This window comes from Pteropus alecto, unplaced genomic scaffold (assembly GCF_000325575.1).
Source record: "Pteropus alecto unplaced genomic scaffold, ASM32557v1 scaffold3, whole genome shotgun sequence".
Lineage (NCBI taxonomy): Eukaryota > Metazoa > Chordata > Mammalia > Chiroptera > Pteropodidae > Pteropus > Pteropus alecto.
The window spans coordinates 38,492,549-38,508,886 of NW_006442484.1; the positions used below are offsets into that span (position 1 = coordinate 38,492,549).

At 33.5% G+C, this 16,338-nt stretch overlaps 1 protein-coding gene across 1 annotated transcript in view; it reads right to left on the reverse strand.

Annotated features, from left to right (window-relative positions):
* Nucleotides 1–9,965: 9,965 nt before the first annotated feature.
* SCN9A (sodium voltage-gated channel alpha subunit 9) overlaps nucleotides 9,966–16,338 on the reverse strand; it is a 124,057-nt gene continuing 117,684 nt past the window's right edge. The window contains exons 26-28 of the mRNA XM_025039560.1: nucleotides 15,863–15,967; nucleotides 14,984–15,254; nucleotides 9,966–11,316 (exon numbers count right to left, since the gene is read on the reverse strand). Of these exons, the coding sequence (XP_024895328.1) occupies nucleotides 10,124–11,316; nucleotides 14,984–15,254; nucleotides 15,863–15,967 (1,569 nt within the window). The 3' untranslated portion in view covers nucleotides 9,966–10,123. The remainder of the gene's footprint in view (nucleotides 11,317–14,983; nucleotides 15,255–15,862; nucleotides 15,968–16,338) is intronic.

Consider the following 16,338-nt stretch of genomic DNA (forward strand, 5'->3'; position numbering starts at 1 on the left):
TTCCCCCAAAGAGTACCACTCTTCTGAATTCTATTATCAGAAATAAGCTTTGTCTGTTATTAAGCTTCATAAATTAATTCATACAGTATGTAACCTTCGGTATCTAGTTTCTTCAGATTATCATTATGTTGGTGAAATTCTTCATGATGTTGTATCAGTAAGTTGTTCTTTCCTTTTGTGCATGGTATTTTGTTGCATATCTATGCCACAATAGATACCCTTTCTAATTTTGATGGATTTTTTTTGCATTGCTTTCTTTTTGAGGCTATTATGAATATAGTGTCTGAACATTCGTATAAATGTCCTTTGATATTTATAAACATCTCTGTGTATATATACCTACTATAGAATTTCTAGTCATAGAATACATATATGATTAGCATTAATACGTACTGACAAATGTATTTTCAAAATAATTGTACAAATGTATATTCTTACTAGAAATGTATAAGAATTTCTTTTGCTCCACGTCTGTGACAATAGTTGTACTGTCAGTCTTTTTTAAATGTAGCCATTCTGATGATGGTCTAGTGATATTTTATTGCTGTTTTAATTTTCACTTCTCTGATTAATAACTCAAAAAAAAAAAAAAAAAGACTGACATTCCAGTGCATTGGTAAGGTAGTATTTCTGTTCACCATTTTGTTGTTTTCTGTATGTGTTATGTCTTTTGTTCTCCCACTATATCTTCCTTACTGTCTTCCTTTGTGTTAAATAGATATTTTCTAGTGCTCGATTTTAATCCCCTTGTCATTTCTTTTATTAAATTTTTAAGTTATTTTCTTAGTAGTTGCCCTGAGGATTATAATTAACATTTTAGCTTACAAAAATCTAGTTTGTGTTAATACCAATTTAATTTTAATAATATACAAAACCTTTGCTCCTAAATATCTCCTTTCCTTCCCTATTCCTTGCATTATTACATCATGTAAATTACATCCTTACATGTTACATGCCCATCAACACAGATTTAAAATGATTGCTTTATGCAGTTCTTTTGAATCATATAGGAGAAATAGAGATTACAAAAAATATTTATATTGTCTTCAATATTTACCAATTTAGTTACCTTTATTGGTTCTCTTTATTTCATATGGATTTGAGTGTCCACGCCTAAGCATTCTCTTTAATATATCTTGTAGGGCAAGTATGCTCACAAAAAATTCTTATATTTTTTTATTCTAAGAATGTCTTAATTTCTCCTTCATTTTTGAAGGTTATTTTGTCAAGATATAGAATTCTCGGTTCAGACTTTCTTTCAATAATTTGAATATGTCATCCCACTGCTTCTGTCCTCCATGATTTCTCATGAGAAATCACTCTGTTAATCTTACTAAGGTCAGAATCTCCCTCTTCCCTGGGTTTGTCATTGTTCCTTTTTGTTGCGGTGGTGGCTGATACTCCTTGTTAGTTTAGTGACTTTCCTGGAGTAAATCAGTAAAGTCCATTTTCTTTGTCATGTGTGGACCCCGAAGCCTCTGCTCAGTTAGCTTAGTGGTCAGCTAATGATTGAACAGAAATTTCTTTAGATGCTTTGGACCATTAAGTCTCCCAACCTTTGTCAGGCCTCTCTTTGCTTGTTGGGACATGCCTTTAAGATGTAGGCAGGCAGTTCACTACTCTACCATAGATTTTACTTCTTCCTTATGCAGAGTCTCAAGGTCAGCCAGAGGTAAGTGCTCAGGACATGTGCACAGCCCTGGAATGCTCACAGCCTTGTAAATGCATGTGGCTTGTAAATTCCCAGAAATATGTTGCAGTTTTACAAAGTCCATTATGGACATCTCATTCCTCAACTTTTCCTTTCAATTTTTTTGATGATCTTGTTTACCCCAACTATTATCACTGCCTTAGGCAGATGCAATGTTAAATAACAGCAAAAAAAAACAGGGAAAAGGGCGTTTGCACTGGCTGAGCTCTGAGTCGGGCTAAATAAAGACAGCTTTGCAAATGGGTTGTCCAGGGAATTGCCAGACAATTTTCTGGAAATAGGGCTTTTGAGGAGCACCATACCTATCCTACTTCCTCTAGTGGCTTTGAGGCCGAAGGTTTTTACTGTGATTGTGGACTGTTGGTTTTCAAAGCATCTGTGAAGCTTGCTGTTCTTACCGAGATTCAACCACTAATTTTCTTGAATAAATGCTCCTTTGGTTAATTTTCAGAGTTCTGAAAAAATTGTTTTTTGACAATTTTTCCAATGTTCTTATTCTTTTCTGGGAAAGTGAATTTTCAGAAGTTCTTACTCTGACATTTCCACTGATGTCCTGAAAGCCCGATTTAAAAAATAGGTGGAAAAATGAACATATACTTCACAAGAAGATATTCAATTTAATTCTTTAAGTTTTCATTTTTATAATATTTACCCTGCAATGTGCTAGAAAGGTGAATTTAATGAGAGATGATTAATGGTCATATTAACCCTTAACATACTTCTTAATGACTCATGAAATGTGGCATTTGCATCACTATTACACCAAAAATGCTTGCATTAAACAATTGACACTTTACTATTTAATTGTATGACAGCTCTGCAGTAGTTTGTAATGCTGATCATTACAAACTACATTTCTTTTTTAATACTCTGTCCACTCTCCTTAAAACTCTCTGCTTCATGCTTCTACTTGCATGTATACTCTGGTTGACTTAATCTTCTGGATTCAACCACTCCTAGGAGCAAACACTCCTGGATATGTGTCTCTAACCCCAATGTCTTCTTTGAACTTCAAACCTTTTTATTCAATTGCCTACAGGACTTCTTTATTTTAGTCCCATGTACTTTAAACTCAACATACTCAAAATAACTCTTACTCAGTGTTTAGTACTCACCTCTAGATTACTCTAGCTAGATTAAGCTCTTCTCCATCATGTTTCTATGATACAATATGAAAATATAGCACAGTACTATTATCATTGGCTGATTCTTCCAGGACACAGTAGATGCTATCATTTTATGGAATTTGTGACTGAATCCTAGATTAAGAGGTACTTTAGAAAATGCATAATAAATTATTGACCTTAAAAATTCCATGTACTTACATACTTTGGAAATAATGACTGCCAGTCTCTTATAGGTGAAGAAGCTGAGGCTTAGAAAATATAGTACATTGTTAAAGGTCACAGTCACATTGTTAGTAATAAATATTTAAACTCATGATGTTACATAATATGCTGCTGCTGTGTATGTTTGCATATTTACATTTACTGACAGTTCTTAAAGGCATAAGATAGTACTGCACTCTTAAAAACAGAGATTTCTTTAAGTGCTTTCAATGTCATGTCTAATTTTCTTTATTGATCTTATAAAGAGGAAGAGATTAGTTCTGTTGGTTTTAGCTCCCAAGATGACAGAAACAGGGGAGAAAAAAAGAATTCTCTTACTCTAGGAGGAAAGAACTGGACAGGAAGAAATGCTAACAGGGAAAAAACGCCAAAGGCTTTTTCTTTTTTTCTATGCAAACAGTGGCTTCTTTCGACCAAGCTAATCATGACCCACCAGCTCTTGGCATGAGATTTAGTAAAATTTTAACTTTATTTCAAAGGAAAAAGATAAAACATGCTCACCAGCAAACATTCACTTCTTGCCTGCAGTCAAGGTTGATTTCTGATATAAGCTGCAGCAGAGTCACAAAGCTAAAGTAGATTGATTCTCTTGTTCTCCCTGGCTCCCTCCCAGATCCCATTCTGCCTATAACCTAGCTCTAAGTGGTATTCTGGCTGAAGTTTGTAGGAGGCAGATCCATTTGTCTCTAAAATAAATGGACACTGTGTAATTCTTTAGAGATAAACATATCTTTTAGTAGCAAGTGCCAGGGCAAAATTAGGTGACTATAAACCAGTTGTTCTGAATTTTGCTCGAAATGAGATGGTTAGGGTAAAATGAGTTTATAAAAGAAAATAAATCAGTCAGGTAGAGAGCATGGAGGAATTCTTTCCCACTTTTGTTTCCTTCCAACCTTCTCTTATCAGAGCTGATTCTATTGAGGGCACCAACTAGAACCTATATATCAAGATGGGCTGGGTGGTTTAGGGAGATTACAAGAATTTTCTCTTCACTAGTTTCTTAAAAGGAATCAAAACGAGATTTTGATATTTCGAAGTTTGGTAGTTGTGAGCTGCATGGGAGTTTTAAAGGAAAAAAAATATTTTCTATAGAATTTTGGTCTTAACTTTTAATTCATAAAAATTTATTACAAAATTAGTTCTTAATTTCCAATATTGAGAAGAACATCAAGGATAATGACAATATTCTAGCTTCAAACAGAAGCACAAATTTTTGCTCAAATTATAAATTTTAGTCTTTTCTCATTAAATCTTTGGCCTGAACTGTCAGAGTGAAATGACTATTTTCAAAAAGTTTTTTTTTTTAATCACTTATTTATAGAAGTGAGAAGTAAAATAACTATTGGGAATGAAAAGTTAGCTCTTGAATGATTTCTTTTTCTGGCAAAACAACTTATAAATGATTAGAATGAATGACTAGAGTATTTCTAGAGTTACAAAAATTTACAGTAAAGGAATCTGCACAACCTTGTCACTATTTTTAAGTTATAACCAAAAATTTTGATTATAAGCTTTTGAGAGAAGAGCATCCTGATAGTCTCATTCTAAATATCATTATAAAATAAAATAATATATAGCATAGGTAATAGAATATATAATGAAAAATAATTTAATACATATAACATATACATGATTTATAATGTATGCTAAAAAATCAATATAATATTACTCTCTAATATTTACAATCATTCAAGTGTCATCATTTTTGTCTCTCCCTGAAATAAAAGCTCCATGAAGAAAGAGATTTGTGTCTGCAGTCTAAAACAGGGACTGGCAGACTGAAAGTGCTCAGTGGATATTTATTGAATGAATGAATAAATGACTAACTCCTGTAATATTTAGTTCTCTCTGAACATAAACTGAATTCTGCTAAATTTGACTCACTAGAGATTAATTAAAAGTCAAAAAAGCTTTGAATTAATGGATTTGTTTCCTTAGGCCGAGGCAGAGTGAAGATGTCTGCAGCTCTAAAACTGAAGAAAGACAAAAGTAAATGGTGTTTGGGTCAACTTTTGCTAAGGTTAAGAAACTGCTTGCCTGTAGTCTCAATTTATCAGGAGTCTTCCTCAGATATTGTTTTGAAACTGCATTCTTTTTCCTCAATACACTAAGGAGATTTTCTTTGGTAGAACTCATTTCGAGGTTTTCAAAATTATTAACAAGCTCTGAATCTTTTCTATATTCTCATCATGCATCATTTTATCTATTACTTTGTTTCATTTTGATTGTTTCTAAAAACATTCTAAATGAGATTTAAGCTAAAGAACATGATACAGACTTTACATATGCCTCCTAAATCTCTTAAAATTGGCTTTATTTTTCTTGGCTGGATCAATTGGTAATGTAAGTACCTAGTTACACGACTTAGAATAGTAAGGAATAAAAGTAAGTGTACCATGTTTTCTCAATTGCTTGTTTATAGTTATCAATTATTCACATTTCTCTTCCTGTGTGCATCAAATGCTATTATATGAAGGTCCCCTCTGCTCCAGTCAGTATGCAATTTTTTTCCTCCCTTGAGAGAAATTACCATGTACTCTGCAGCTCATTTTGCTTGGATTATGGAATAGTGTTATCTATAGCAAGGAAGAATTTAACTCTTTTGTTATGGGGACTTCATGTGATTGTCAATCGGTTATGCTGAGATGGATAATGGTACTGTTCAGTGACTATAATTTTATTTTTGCAGAGTAACTATCACAACTGCCAGTACAGAGGCCCACAGGAATCTTTTATGCCTTTTTACATGCACATAAGGTTGAAATAATGGCCTAGCACAGAAACAATTTATAGTGTATCTTATTTAAAGACCAAAAGCAGGACTGGATGCTCGCAGCTAAAATAGATTTGGATTGACTGTTTAGCTAAATATGGGAACTACAACTTCTGTTTTTTTTTTTTTTAAATAACCTAAAGCTTTGTAAATATGCATGTTTCCTCACTTTAAGCATGTCGTTTGAATTCAGAAATATAAAAAAAAATAGCACAATTTTGAAACATTTTGTTGTGTATGTCACATCATTAAATATTCACTACATACCAAAAGGATGCATACTCTTTTGGATATTATATTTATACAAAGCCATATAAAATAGTAATTGTTATAATTGCTTTATGTGGATTTTCTCATTCCATCATATTGTGAAGTAGTACTATTGTCCTCATTTTATAGATGAGAAAGCTGAAGCACATATTGGTTAAATAATGTATTTAGGAAACTCAGAAAGTTATGGCTTAACAGAGATGCAAATACAGTTCTGATTTTCAAACCCAAGTTCTTTGCCAGTATGTGTGCTATACCATCTCTCAATGCTATTACACACACACACACACACACACACACACACACACACACTTACTGCATACCGTGTGGCTAATGTTTGTATATTTTCATTTCCTGTCTCATTTTTCTACTTTAGCATAAACTCTATCATGGATTTCAATGAATTGTTTTGGAATTCTATATTCTTTATTCCCATCTTTCTTGTCTTGGAAGACTTCTTATGGAAGACATCAGAAACTGTCTATCTTTCAATTAAAAAAATAATATCAGTAGCTGCAACTTATTTAGGGATGCACTGAATTTATCTTCTTAAAGGTTATTCTCACAGAAACAGAAAAATACCTGCAAACATGATTTTATTTTTTTGAAGACTTTTATTTATAGATTCTATTACAGTGTGTAAGTCTCAAGTATTACTACAATATAACTGAGGACAAACTCAAACTCAAATATGAGCATTCATAGATGTATAAAACTTGTAAAGAATTCTATGTAAACAGCATTATTATATTCATGGCTATTTATGTATTTTTATGAAGCAATTCTTGTTTTCTTCAAGAATATGACATAATAAACCACAGATGTTTAAAAAAATTGGTGACCTCTATACATAGGCTCTAAACTCAGGTCAATTACTTGGCCATTCTAATTTAGCTGGCCTTCCTTTCATTACTTCCATTAATATTTCTCCAAAATTGCTATTTTGAACTGCTGTATTTACATATGCATTTATTCTTAACTCTTTTTAATAAAGCTATCAAAATTCTAAAAAACCATGCCAAACATTTAGGATTGAGGTTTAACAATCAGCATTTACAAACAGCCCACAAGTCATTTATATGTTTTACAAATGATATAACAATCAAAAAGGTAAAATGAGATTCTCCCAATTTTATCCAGATTGTATGTATAGATTTGTGTTCAAATCTGTTTGCTCCCATTTTATTCTAACTTAAATTTTGCAGTATAACTGCCATTCTACATCATTAGTTGAAATGAGTTCAGCGATTATGTAATGTAAATATTAGTATGACAATGCCTTTTGGAGGGTGTTCTCTCATAATTGGTACCAAATGGTAACATACATGAAAAGAGAAGTCCAATTTTTCTTCAAGCTTATGCTGTACTAAATGAGCGCTTAGTTCCAAATATTGTTTTTAATTGATAAAAAGTTAAAGCTAGACATTCTAACTAGGAAAACATATATATATATACACATATACGCATATATATGCATATATATATATATTTATATATGGTACCTCTGGCTTTAAGCACTCAGTTCACGTCCATTTTGAGCCCAAAGTGCAGAATTTTCAGAAATTCCTCACTTGCGATATATATGTTTGTACATATATATGTACAAAACATGTTATATTTTTAAAAAATTATAGTTCAGCATGAAATAGGAGAAAGAGCAACTTTGTAAATTTTTTTGAAATGCTAAGAAGAAAACGGTGATGAAGAACCAGTTGCCAATATTTTTTATTTTACATAAAAATCAGGTAATGTAAAAACATTAATAGTAAATCACACATAAACCTGCCTACAATACATCTTTCATACTATAGTCAATATGCAAAATGCAGTAATATTAATATGTGTTTAAAATAATGAGAATTCAAATTTAAAGTGATATTAATTTTTTAATTTAATATATTAAAAAGTCTTATAAATGTAATATATTTTGTATGGTTCCCTAATTCAACTATCAAAACTTATTTTCAACAGGCTTAGCAGTTACGTGATACAATGCTCTACATAATCTAGGAAAACACTGCATGGTATCTTTCATATTAAATAAAAATGTGGCTCAAATAACCAAAGATGAATGATTGAATAAGGTGTAAAGAATCTTTGGCCCTAGATTTAATTTCCTATGTCCCTTAGGATAAATGTCTACAGGTGATAATCTCCCTCATGGATGTTGTAAAATACATCACAATTAAAAAGTTTTCTAGATAGGAAGTTCTGTGGAAATGTCTCATTCTCTTATCTGTGTTTACTAGTCTCTCCCTCTTTCTGTCTATCATTCTCTATACCTCTTCATCTCTATAGATATGTTTAAATCTCCTTTATTCTTAACTGACCAGAACAAAAAAGACATTTAAGTACTTATTATAGAACTATCATTTATGTTTTTTAATTTAAAAAAGCAAATGAATGAAATACTTTCTATATGTTTGCTTTGAAAACTCCTATAAATCTAAAGGAAACTACTTTCTCCTTATATAACTCAATTTTTGCCTGCACATGAATAACTGATCAGAGAAAGATCTCATATTCCTGAAATAAACTTATGAAAAAATGCACAATAGCCATTTCTTTTCAATACACCATTAACAAAGAATTCTTAAAAACTAGATTTATAATCCTTGGTAGGACAACAGCTAAAACAAAATGAATATGCACTTGGTAAATTATAAGCTCAGATTACTTTATTGATTGATGTATAATATACCTCATAGTCATAGCATTTTAAGTAGAAAGTGACATCCTCCTCATCTTCATTGTGGAGGTCCAAAAGAATTACATGTACAAATTAGGAAAATTAAGTGCAAGAAAGCAGGTTGGCAAGAATCCCAGTTGAATGCTTTCATTCATACCAAAGACAACTCTGAGTTGAAAGGCTGCCTTCTATTATGATTGAAAGCATGCCATACACATTTAAGATGGTATACAGGTGATGCAGTAAATACTGTGCCCAAGTCATGATCTGCTCAGACAAGTACAACGGTATTTTTTTTTTTTTAAATAGCTACTTGCATATGAGGAAGCACTTCACTGAAGAGAAATATCAATCTTGTTTCATGTTAAAGGATGACTACACAATACTGAAAGAAAAAGCAGAAAAATGTGATGAAAGTTGGGTCAACATAGTCCAATATTAGATTGTATAAATAATAGTAAATAAAGCTTTCTTCATTGCTTCTTTTCTCAATTATCTTCATTTTTTCTTCTCAAGAATGTGATATGTACTTAGAATAATTTTCCATGTATTGTGGTTGGTGTATAAACAAAGAAGGATATAAAAAGAGACAGGCTATCAAGCACAATAGTCTAAAGGTAAACCTTATGTTGTTATAGGAGTCAAGATGAAAGAAAAGTATTTGTTGAAATAAATAGCCTACACATTTTTAATCCCATAGCATTTTATAGGCACATATAAATTGGTTCTGATGCAATATAGAATAAATTTAAGCACCTCAAAATATAGAATGACCTCTGTACATGGATAATAAAAGGGTCTTGCTCCCTAATATCAAGATGTTTTAACTAAACATTCATTACTAATGTCCATTCCTTCTATCAGGGCATTTCATTACAAAGCTAAGGCAAAACACTTTTGCAGATATCCAAATGATGGGTAGGGGTGTGTGTGTGTGTGTGTGTGTGTGTGTGTGTGTGTGTGTGCGCATCTGTATTTTAGTTTCATGGGAAACATGAATGTTTACAATTCTGTGAAAACTACAAGGCAGATGTGAACATTTTCTATGTGGTCTTATGATTTATTAAAAGCAATTCAAATTAAATTACCTTTATTTGCTGTAATCAATAGCCCTATTGAGTTATTCTTACAATTCTTACAGAATCATTTACCAGTGCAAAAATAGCCATCTGCTAATGCTGCCCACCTATCTTAGGGAATCAGAGCTAATGAGTGCACTGACTTCGAGAATATTTTGATAAAAAGTTTTGGCATAGACCTTCTTTGAAGAGTCTTATTAACACAAATATATCACCTTCACAGGCTGTAAACAGTGTATCAAATATGAAGCTCTATTTTTTGCTTTCCTTGCCATCTTTTCCTTCGTCTTCCTTTTCTGTTTTGTCTTCTTCATATTTCTCTTTGTCTGGTTTTGTTACACTATCGTATGAAGGTGGAAAATTGGTGGATGGAGTTGCATCTGTTTTTTCTGGACTTGAGTTCTCGTTATCATTACCAAAAACCATATCTTCTTTATTGGGCAAATCATCATCTCTCTCTCCATCTTTTATGTATATACTTGATATATTTTTGACATTTTGCCGTAAGCGGTAACGTCTATAAGCACGCTGAATGATAATAGCAGACACATCCTCCTGTTTTCGTTTCAGTGTAGTTGTGATGGGTTCATAGGACACTTTAGAAGGATTGGCTGACATAAACCTTTCTTCCATCTGTGAACGAAGAGAGTCCATCTCTCCACTTTCACCCAAAACACGCTTTGTAAAAGCAAATAAGATGTCGAGGCAGTGGATCCGGTCCCCACTGACCATGGGCAGATCCATGGCGATGAGCTGGACTTTGTTTGGTTTTGCTATGAGAAGAGGAGGGTCCAGGGCAGCTGCAAAATCAGAGAGTTTGCTATATTCTATAAACTGGGTGGCATCAGGATCAAACTTCTCCCAAACCTCATAGAACATCTCGAAGTCATCTTCACTAAGAGGTTCAGTACTTTCTTCAGTGGCAACACTGAAGTTCTCCAGGATGACAGCAATGTACATGTTCACCACAACCAGAAATGATATGATGATGTAACTGACAAAATAGAAAATCCCAACAGATGGGCTACCACAATCTCCTTCAACTGAACTCCCTGGATGAACTTTGTTGGGATCACAGTCTGGAGGTCCACTATTGAGAATAGGTGCTAGCAATCCATCCCAGCCAGCAGAGGTGGTAATCTGGAACAGACAGATCATGCTGTTGCCAAAAGTTTCAAAGTTGAACATGTCATTAATTCCAGCTTCTTTTTTAACATAGGCAAAATTGGACATTCCAAAGATGGCGTAGATGAACATGACCAAGAACAATAGGAGGCCGATGTTAAACAACGCGGGAAGGGACATCATCAGGGCAAAGAGCAGCGTGCGAATCCCCTTTGCCCCTTTAATTAGACGTAGGATTCGGCCAATCCTGGCAAGACGGATCACACGGAACAAGGTAGGGGACACAAAGTATTTTTCTATCAGCTCAGCCAGAAACATACCTGGCGAAGAATGAAGGAATAAAAAGAAAATATTTAAATTTCCGTCATACAGAAAATCCTAACTCAAAATGGTTTTCTCTTGCATCTTTTAATGACCTCAGGACATTTTATTGAAAGACGTTTTATAACAAAGAATTGAGCAATCCCAAAGAAAAATGATTATACTTACCATTTTGCAATTTTCCCTCCTTTACTAAGTTTGTGGACATTGTCTTTTACCTCCACAAGAAGTTTTTAATGATAAGAATAATACCTACTCATGTAGAAAATTCAAGCAATACAGTAAAACGTTAAAAAAAAGAAATATAAATCACCTAAAATATCACCAACTATAGCTGTTGTTAATATTTTGTTAATATCACTCCAGACGTTTTTCTATGCAAACACACACACACACACACACACACACACGAATGTAATCATGTTACACAGGCATTTTTTGCCATCTATTTTAGTCACTTCATGTCATAAAAATATTTCCATACAAATGACAACTAAGTAATTTCTTATAGTCATATAATATCTGTTCAAAATAACCACATAATGAAAACTTTTATGTTATTTCCAATTTATGATCTCCACAATGTCTTTTTGTCTAAAATTTATAATTCTAAAAATAGATGCCATCCTAAAATAGTGGGAAAGGCATGTACAGATAATGAAAAAACAAAAAGATGAAAAAAGAGCTATGGTAATGAAAGGGGAGGAAGGATAAAGTCAGGTATTGTGATTCACAGATATGACACGTTGGTTAAGAAATGATTGCATTTTTTTCTAAGCATAATTTTAATATTATTTGAACCTTTAAACTTTATATTTTACATATTTGAAAGCTAAAATTAATTAAATAAAAAAGGGGAAAACCCTACAACTTTAGTTTTTTTAAAAATTAGTTTCAAGTATACAGTACATTGGTTAGACATCTATATAGTTCATAAAAAGATCCCCCCAATTGCTCCCTCACTCCCCTGACCCTCCACCTAGCCATCATATTAATACTAACTGCATTTCCTCTGCTGTGCTCCCTATCCCCGTGACCATCCATCAGCTACTGATTTGTACTTCTTTAACCCTTCATCCCATTCTTCCAGCCCCCCAAACTCCCCTCCCCTCTGTCCATCGCCAAATTGTCCACTATACTTGCGAGTCTGCTTTTGAATAGCTTAGTCTTTTTATTCCTTAGATTCTGCATATAAGTGAAATCATATAGTGTTTATCTTTCTCTGTCTGACTTAAATACTTTCTAGGTCCATCAAAGCATTATGTTTTTCCATCCCCTTCCTTTTAGTCTGTGTCTTTTAATTTGAAGTGAGTCTCTTATAGGCAACATATAGAGGTCTTGTTTTCCTTTCCATTCATCCACTCTTTTAGTTGGAGAACTTAATTCTTTTCCATTTGAGGTACTTACTGATAGAAATGTAGTTGTTACCATTCTTTATTCCTTTTTTTGATACATGTTTTTTCTTCTTAAAGAAGTCCCTCCAACATTTCCAGTAATTCTGGTTTGGTGGTGATTAATTCCTTTAGCTTATTTTTGTCTGGGAAGCTATTTATCTATCCTTCAATTCTAAATGATAGCTTTGCTGGATAAATTATTCTTGATTGTATATCGTGGGTCTTCATCCTGTTGAATATTTTTTGCCAAGCCCTTCTGTCCTGCATAGTTTCTTTTGAGAAATTAGCTGCCATGGGTTTTCGCTTATAAGTAACTATCTGCTTTTCTCTCACCACTTTTAATATTCTTTCTTTGTATTTAACCTTTGGCATTTTAATTATGATGTGCCTTGGTATGGACCTCTTTGGATCCCTGGTTTTTGAAATTCTCTGAGCTTCCTGGGTGTTTATGTCCATTTCCTTCACCAAGTTAGGAAAGTTTTCCATCATAATTTTTTCAAACAGCTGTTCAAATTCTTGATTTTCTTCAGTTTCACCAGACGGATATTTGGACCCTTAATAGTGTCCCATATGCTCCTTAAATTATTTTTATAGTCTTGGCATCTTATCTCTTGCCATTCTGATTGAGTATTCTTGGCTTTCCCATCCTCTAGATAGGATATTTGATCCTTTTCTTTATTCACTCTGTTTCTTCCTTTGTTTATTTTATTTAATATACTTCTCATCTCAGATAATGTGTTCTTCATTTCTTTTATAATTTCCATTTCCATTTTTATGGTTTTTTTTTTACCTCTTTGTTGAAGTTCTCACTGAATTTAACCAAAAGTTCATTGAGCATCTTTATAACCAGTGTTTTGAACTCTGCATCTGTTAGATTACTTGACTCTATTATATCTGGATCTCTGTTCTGTTCTCTCATATGGTTTCTGTTTCTTTGTCCTCCCATTTTGGCTGCCTTTCTGTGTCTGTACTAAGCAAAGCTCCTAAGTCTCCTGGTCTTATTAGTGTAGATTTGTGAAGTAAGTGTCCAGTGGCACAGTTCTGAGAGGGGCTCAGCTACAGGCCAAATTTAGCTCAAGGATCTGCCCCTTGAGCCACCTGTCAGGATTCAGTAAGCAGTCCATAGATGCTGTGCTACACAGGGTCATACCAGAAACTGAGGCCAGCTGCCTCCACCATTCTGAGTCTCAGCAAGGAGCACCTGACTTGCTGAGGATACACCTTGATGTGGCTTGGGTGGGGCCCGATTTGGGGGAGGCGGGGTTTCAGGGACTCCTCTGGGCAGAGTGACATCTGTTATCCAGTTTGATGACTTCATGGCTATGGCAGCTCTGTGTCCACGCACTGGGAGTGGAGAGGACTCAACAGGGAACAACTGGCGCTTCTGTACCGAGTGAGTCTCACCTTGACCCTCACTCGGACAATGTCTCCCTGTAAGTCCCTGGTGCCCCTTGCCCACAGCTGAATCGGCACTGGTCCTCAGAGCAAGCAGGTCTGTCACTGCAAAAATCTGCTCATGGACGTGGCCCCTTTAAGAGATGTCTGCCTCTGCCACTGCTGCAGCCTCCGTCTCACGTAGCTGCTCAGGACTGGGCAGTCCGCATCCCTGCCCCGTCCTACCATCTGCCGTTGCAAGGTGCTTTCTTGGATTTCTCCCTAGTTGTGTGGCTTTTTCATCTAGATCCCAGATGATTTTTTCCTTGCTGCTGCTCGTTGTTTCCATCACAACTTTGTTTTGGTCACCAGAGGGATCAACAGAGCCTCTATCCTCTATGCCATTTTGGTTCCAATTTCCAAGAAATGATTGCATTTTATAGACTTGCCAAGTATGAAACCATAAGAAATGAAGGATTTCACAAGAATCACTAATATTATGGCTATTACTATTATCATTAATCAAATGGCAGTTTTCATATGGGCTAAAAGTGGAAGTGACTTCAGATTTTGCATTGGTCTTCTAAGACACACCTACATATAGATACAGTTGCTACTGTTGTGAAGGGTAATCTTGGAAATCTGGTACTGTAACAAAGGGTATTATGTGCTTCCAGTAAATAGAAAACTTGTGACTTTGGAGCCTGGAGCATGAACCCAGGAATTCTGATATGGTGGTTTTCTGTTTTGTAAAGTTTTGTTTTTAAGCTTCCTTCATTCTTTCATTTTACTAGCTCACTCAAAAGTAAATTTACATTCAAGAATTCAGAAACTTCTCTGAGCATGTGTGGAGTTTAGTTTGATTCGAAACTAAAATATGCTTAATAAATGGTCTTACCTACAATGGAGAGAATCACAACCACAAAATCAAAAATGTTCCATCCTACAGTGAAGTAGTAGTGTCTGAGGGAGATCAGTTTCAGCACACATTCTCCAGTGAAAAGGATAATGAAAACCACATTTATCCAATATAAGACATTAGTCATGTATGCACTTTGTCCTTCTTTTTCTACCATCATGGTTACCATGTTGAGGCAGATAAGAACCATAATGGTGATATCAAAAGCTTGGTTTGTTACTAGGTCAAATATACATCCTTGGAATTTGTTCTGCAAAGAAATAAAAATAATATGGAAAGTAGAGTAAACTTTCTAAGTAGTGTCCACTAATCATTATATTAGTAAAAAAAATTACAAAGCTATGTCTTTAAAACTTGTATAAATTATCCCTGATCATAGGATTTGTGCTTTCTACAAGAAATGTTATTAATGGATTAAATCAAAGTCAGAGTAAATGAAACTTTTGTTGCTGTTGTTGTTGTTGACTTTCAGCATATCAGACCAGGATTTAGTTAGCCTTGTATAATAATATTTGCTTTTAAGTTTATCCACTCTAGTATGTTATAGTCAATCAAAAGTACATTTATTTTGATTCTCTATAGGCCATTGAAGTAGTAAGTTGTGTAGTTAATATAAAAATAAAAGCATATAATTATTTTTAATTTTTATAGAAAAATTAAAAAATGAATATTGAAAACCAATAGTTCTGAATACATATATTGTTTTATAAAGACTTTCAAAATATTAGCAATTTTGTTCAAAAATTGTTCAAAATTTTGTTCAAAATATTCATGTTTAAGAAATGGTTGTACATTAAAGGTGAATTAAAAATATTTTAAAATTAACTTGCTAACGATACACACACACATATTTTTTACCCCTGGTCGAGGTATTGGCTTTTGGGGTTTCTTAGATCCCAGCTTTTTCATTGCATTATAGTATTTCTTCTGTTCTTCTGTCATAAAGATGTCTTGACCTCCAAGGTAAAAAAAAAGAAAAAAAAAAATCTAGTTAAAACCAGAATCATTTCCTAGATCTTCTCTCAGATTATTAAGACAGGTTGAAAATGTATCAATATAGAAATGAAATGTATTTTTTATATGCAATGTAGCTATAAATAAAACTTGTTTTAAAGGATTACTTATGTGTAAGCACATGACTCTCCATATATAATGTAATGTGCATATATAAAATATATGTTATTATATATAATTATAATTGGCTCGATTTTCTTTTGGAGAGATAATCTGTATTATGTTAAACTGTGTGCTGATATCTTATTTCATCTGCTACTTGTGTTACCAAACATTTCATTGCTAAATAATGAATATATGAAGAAGGGTTGTAAGAAATA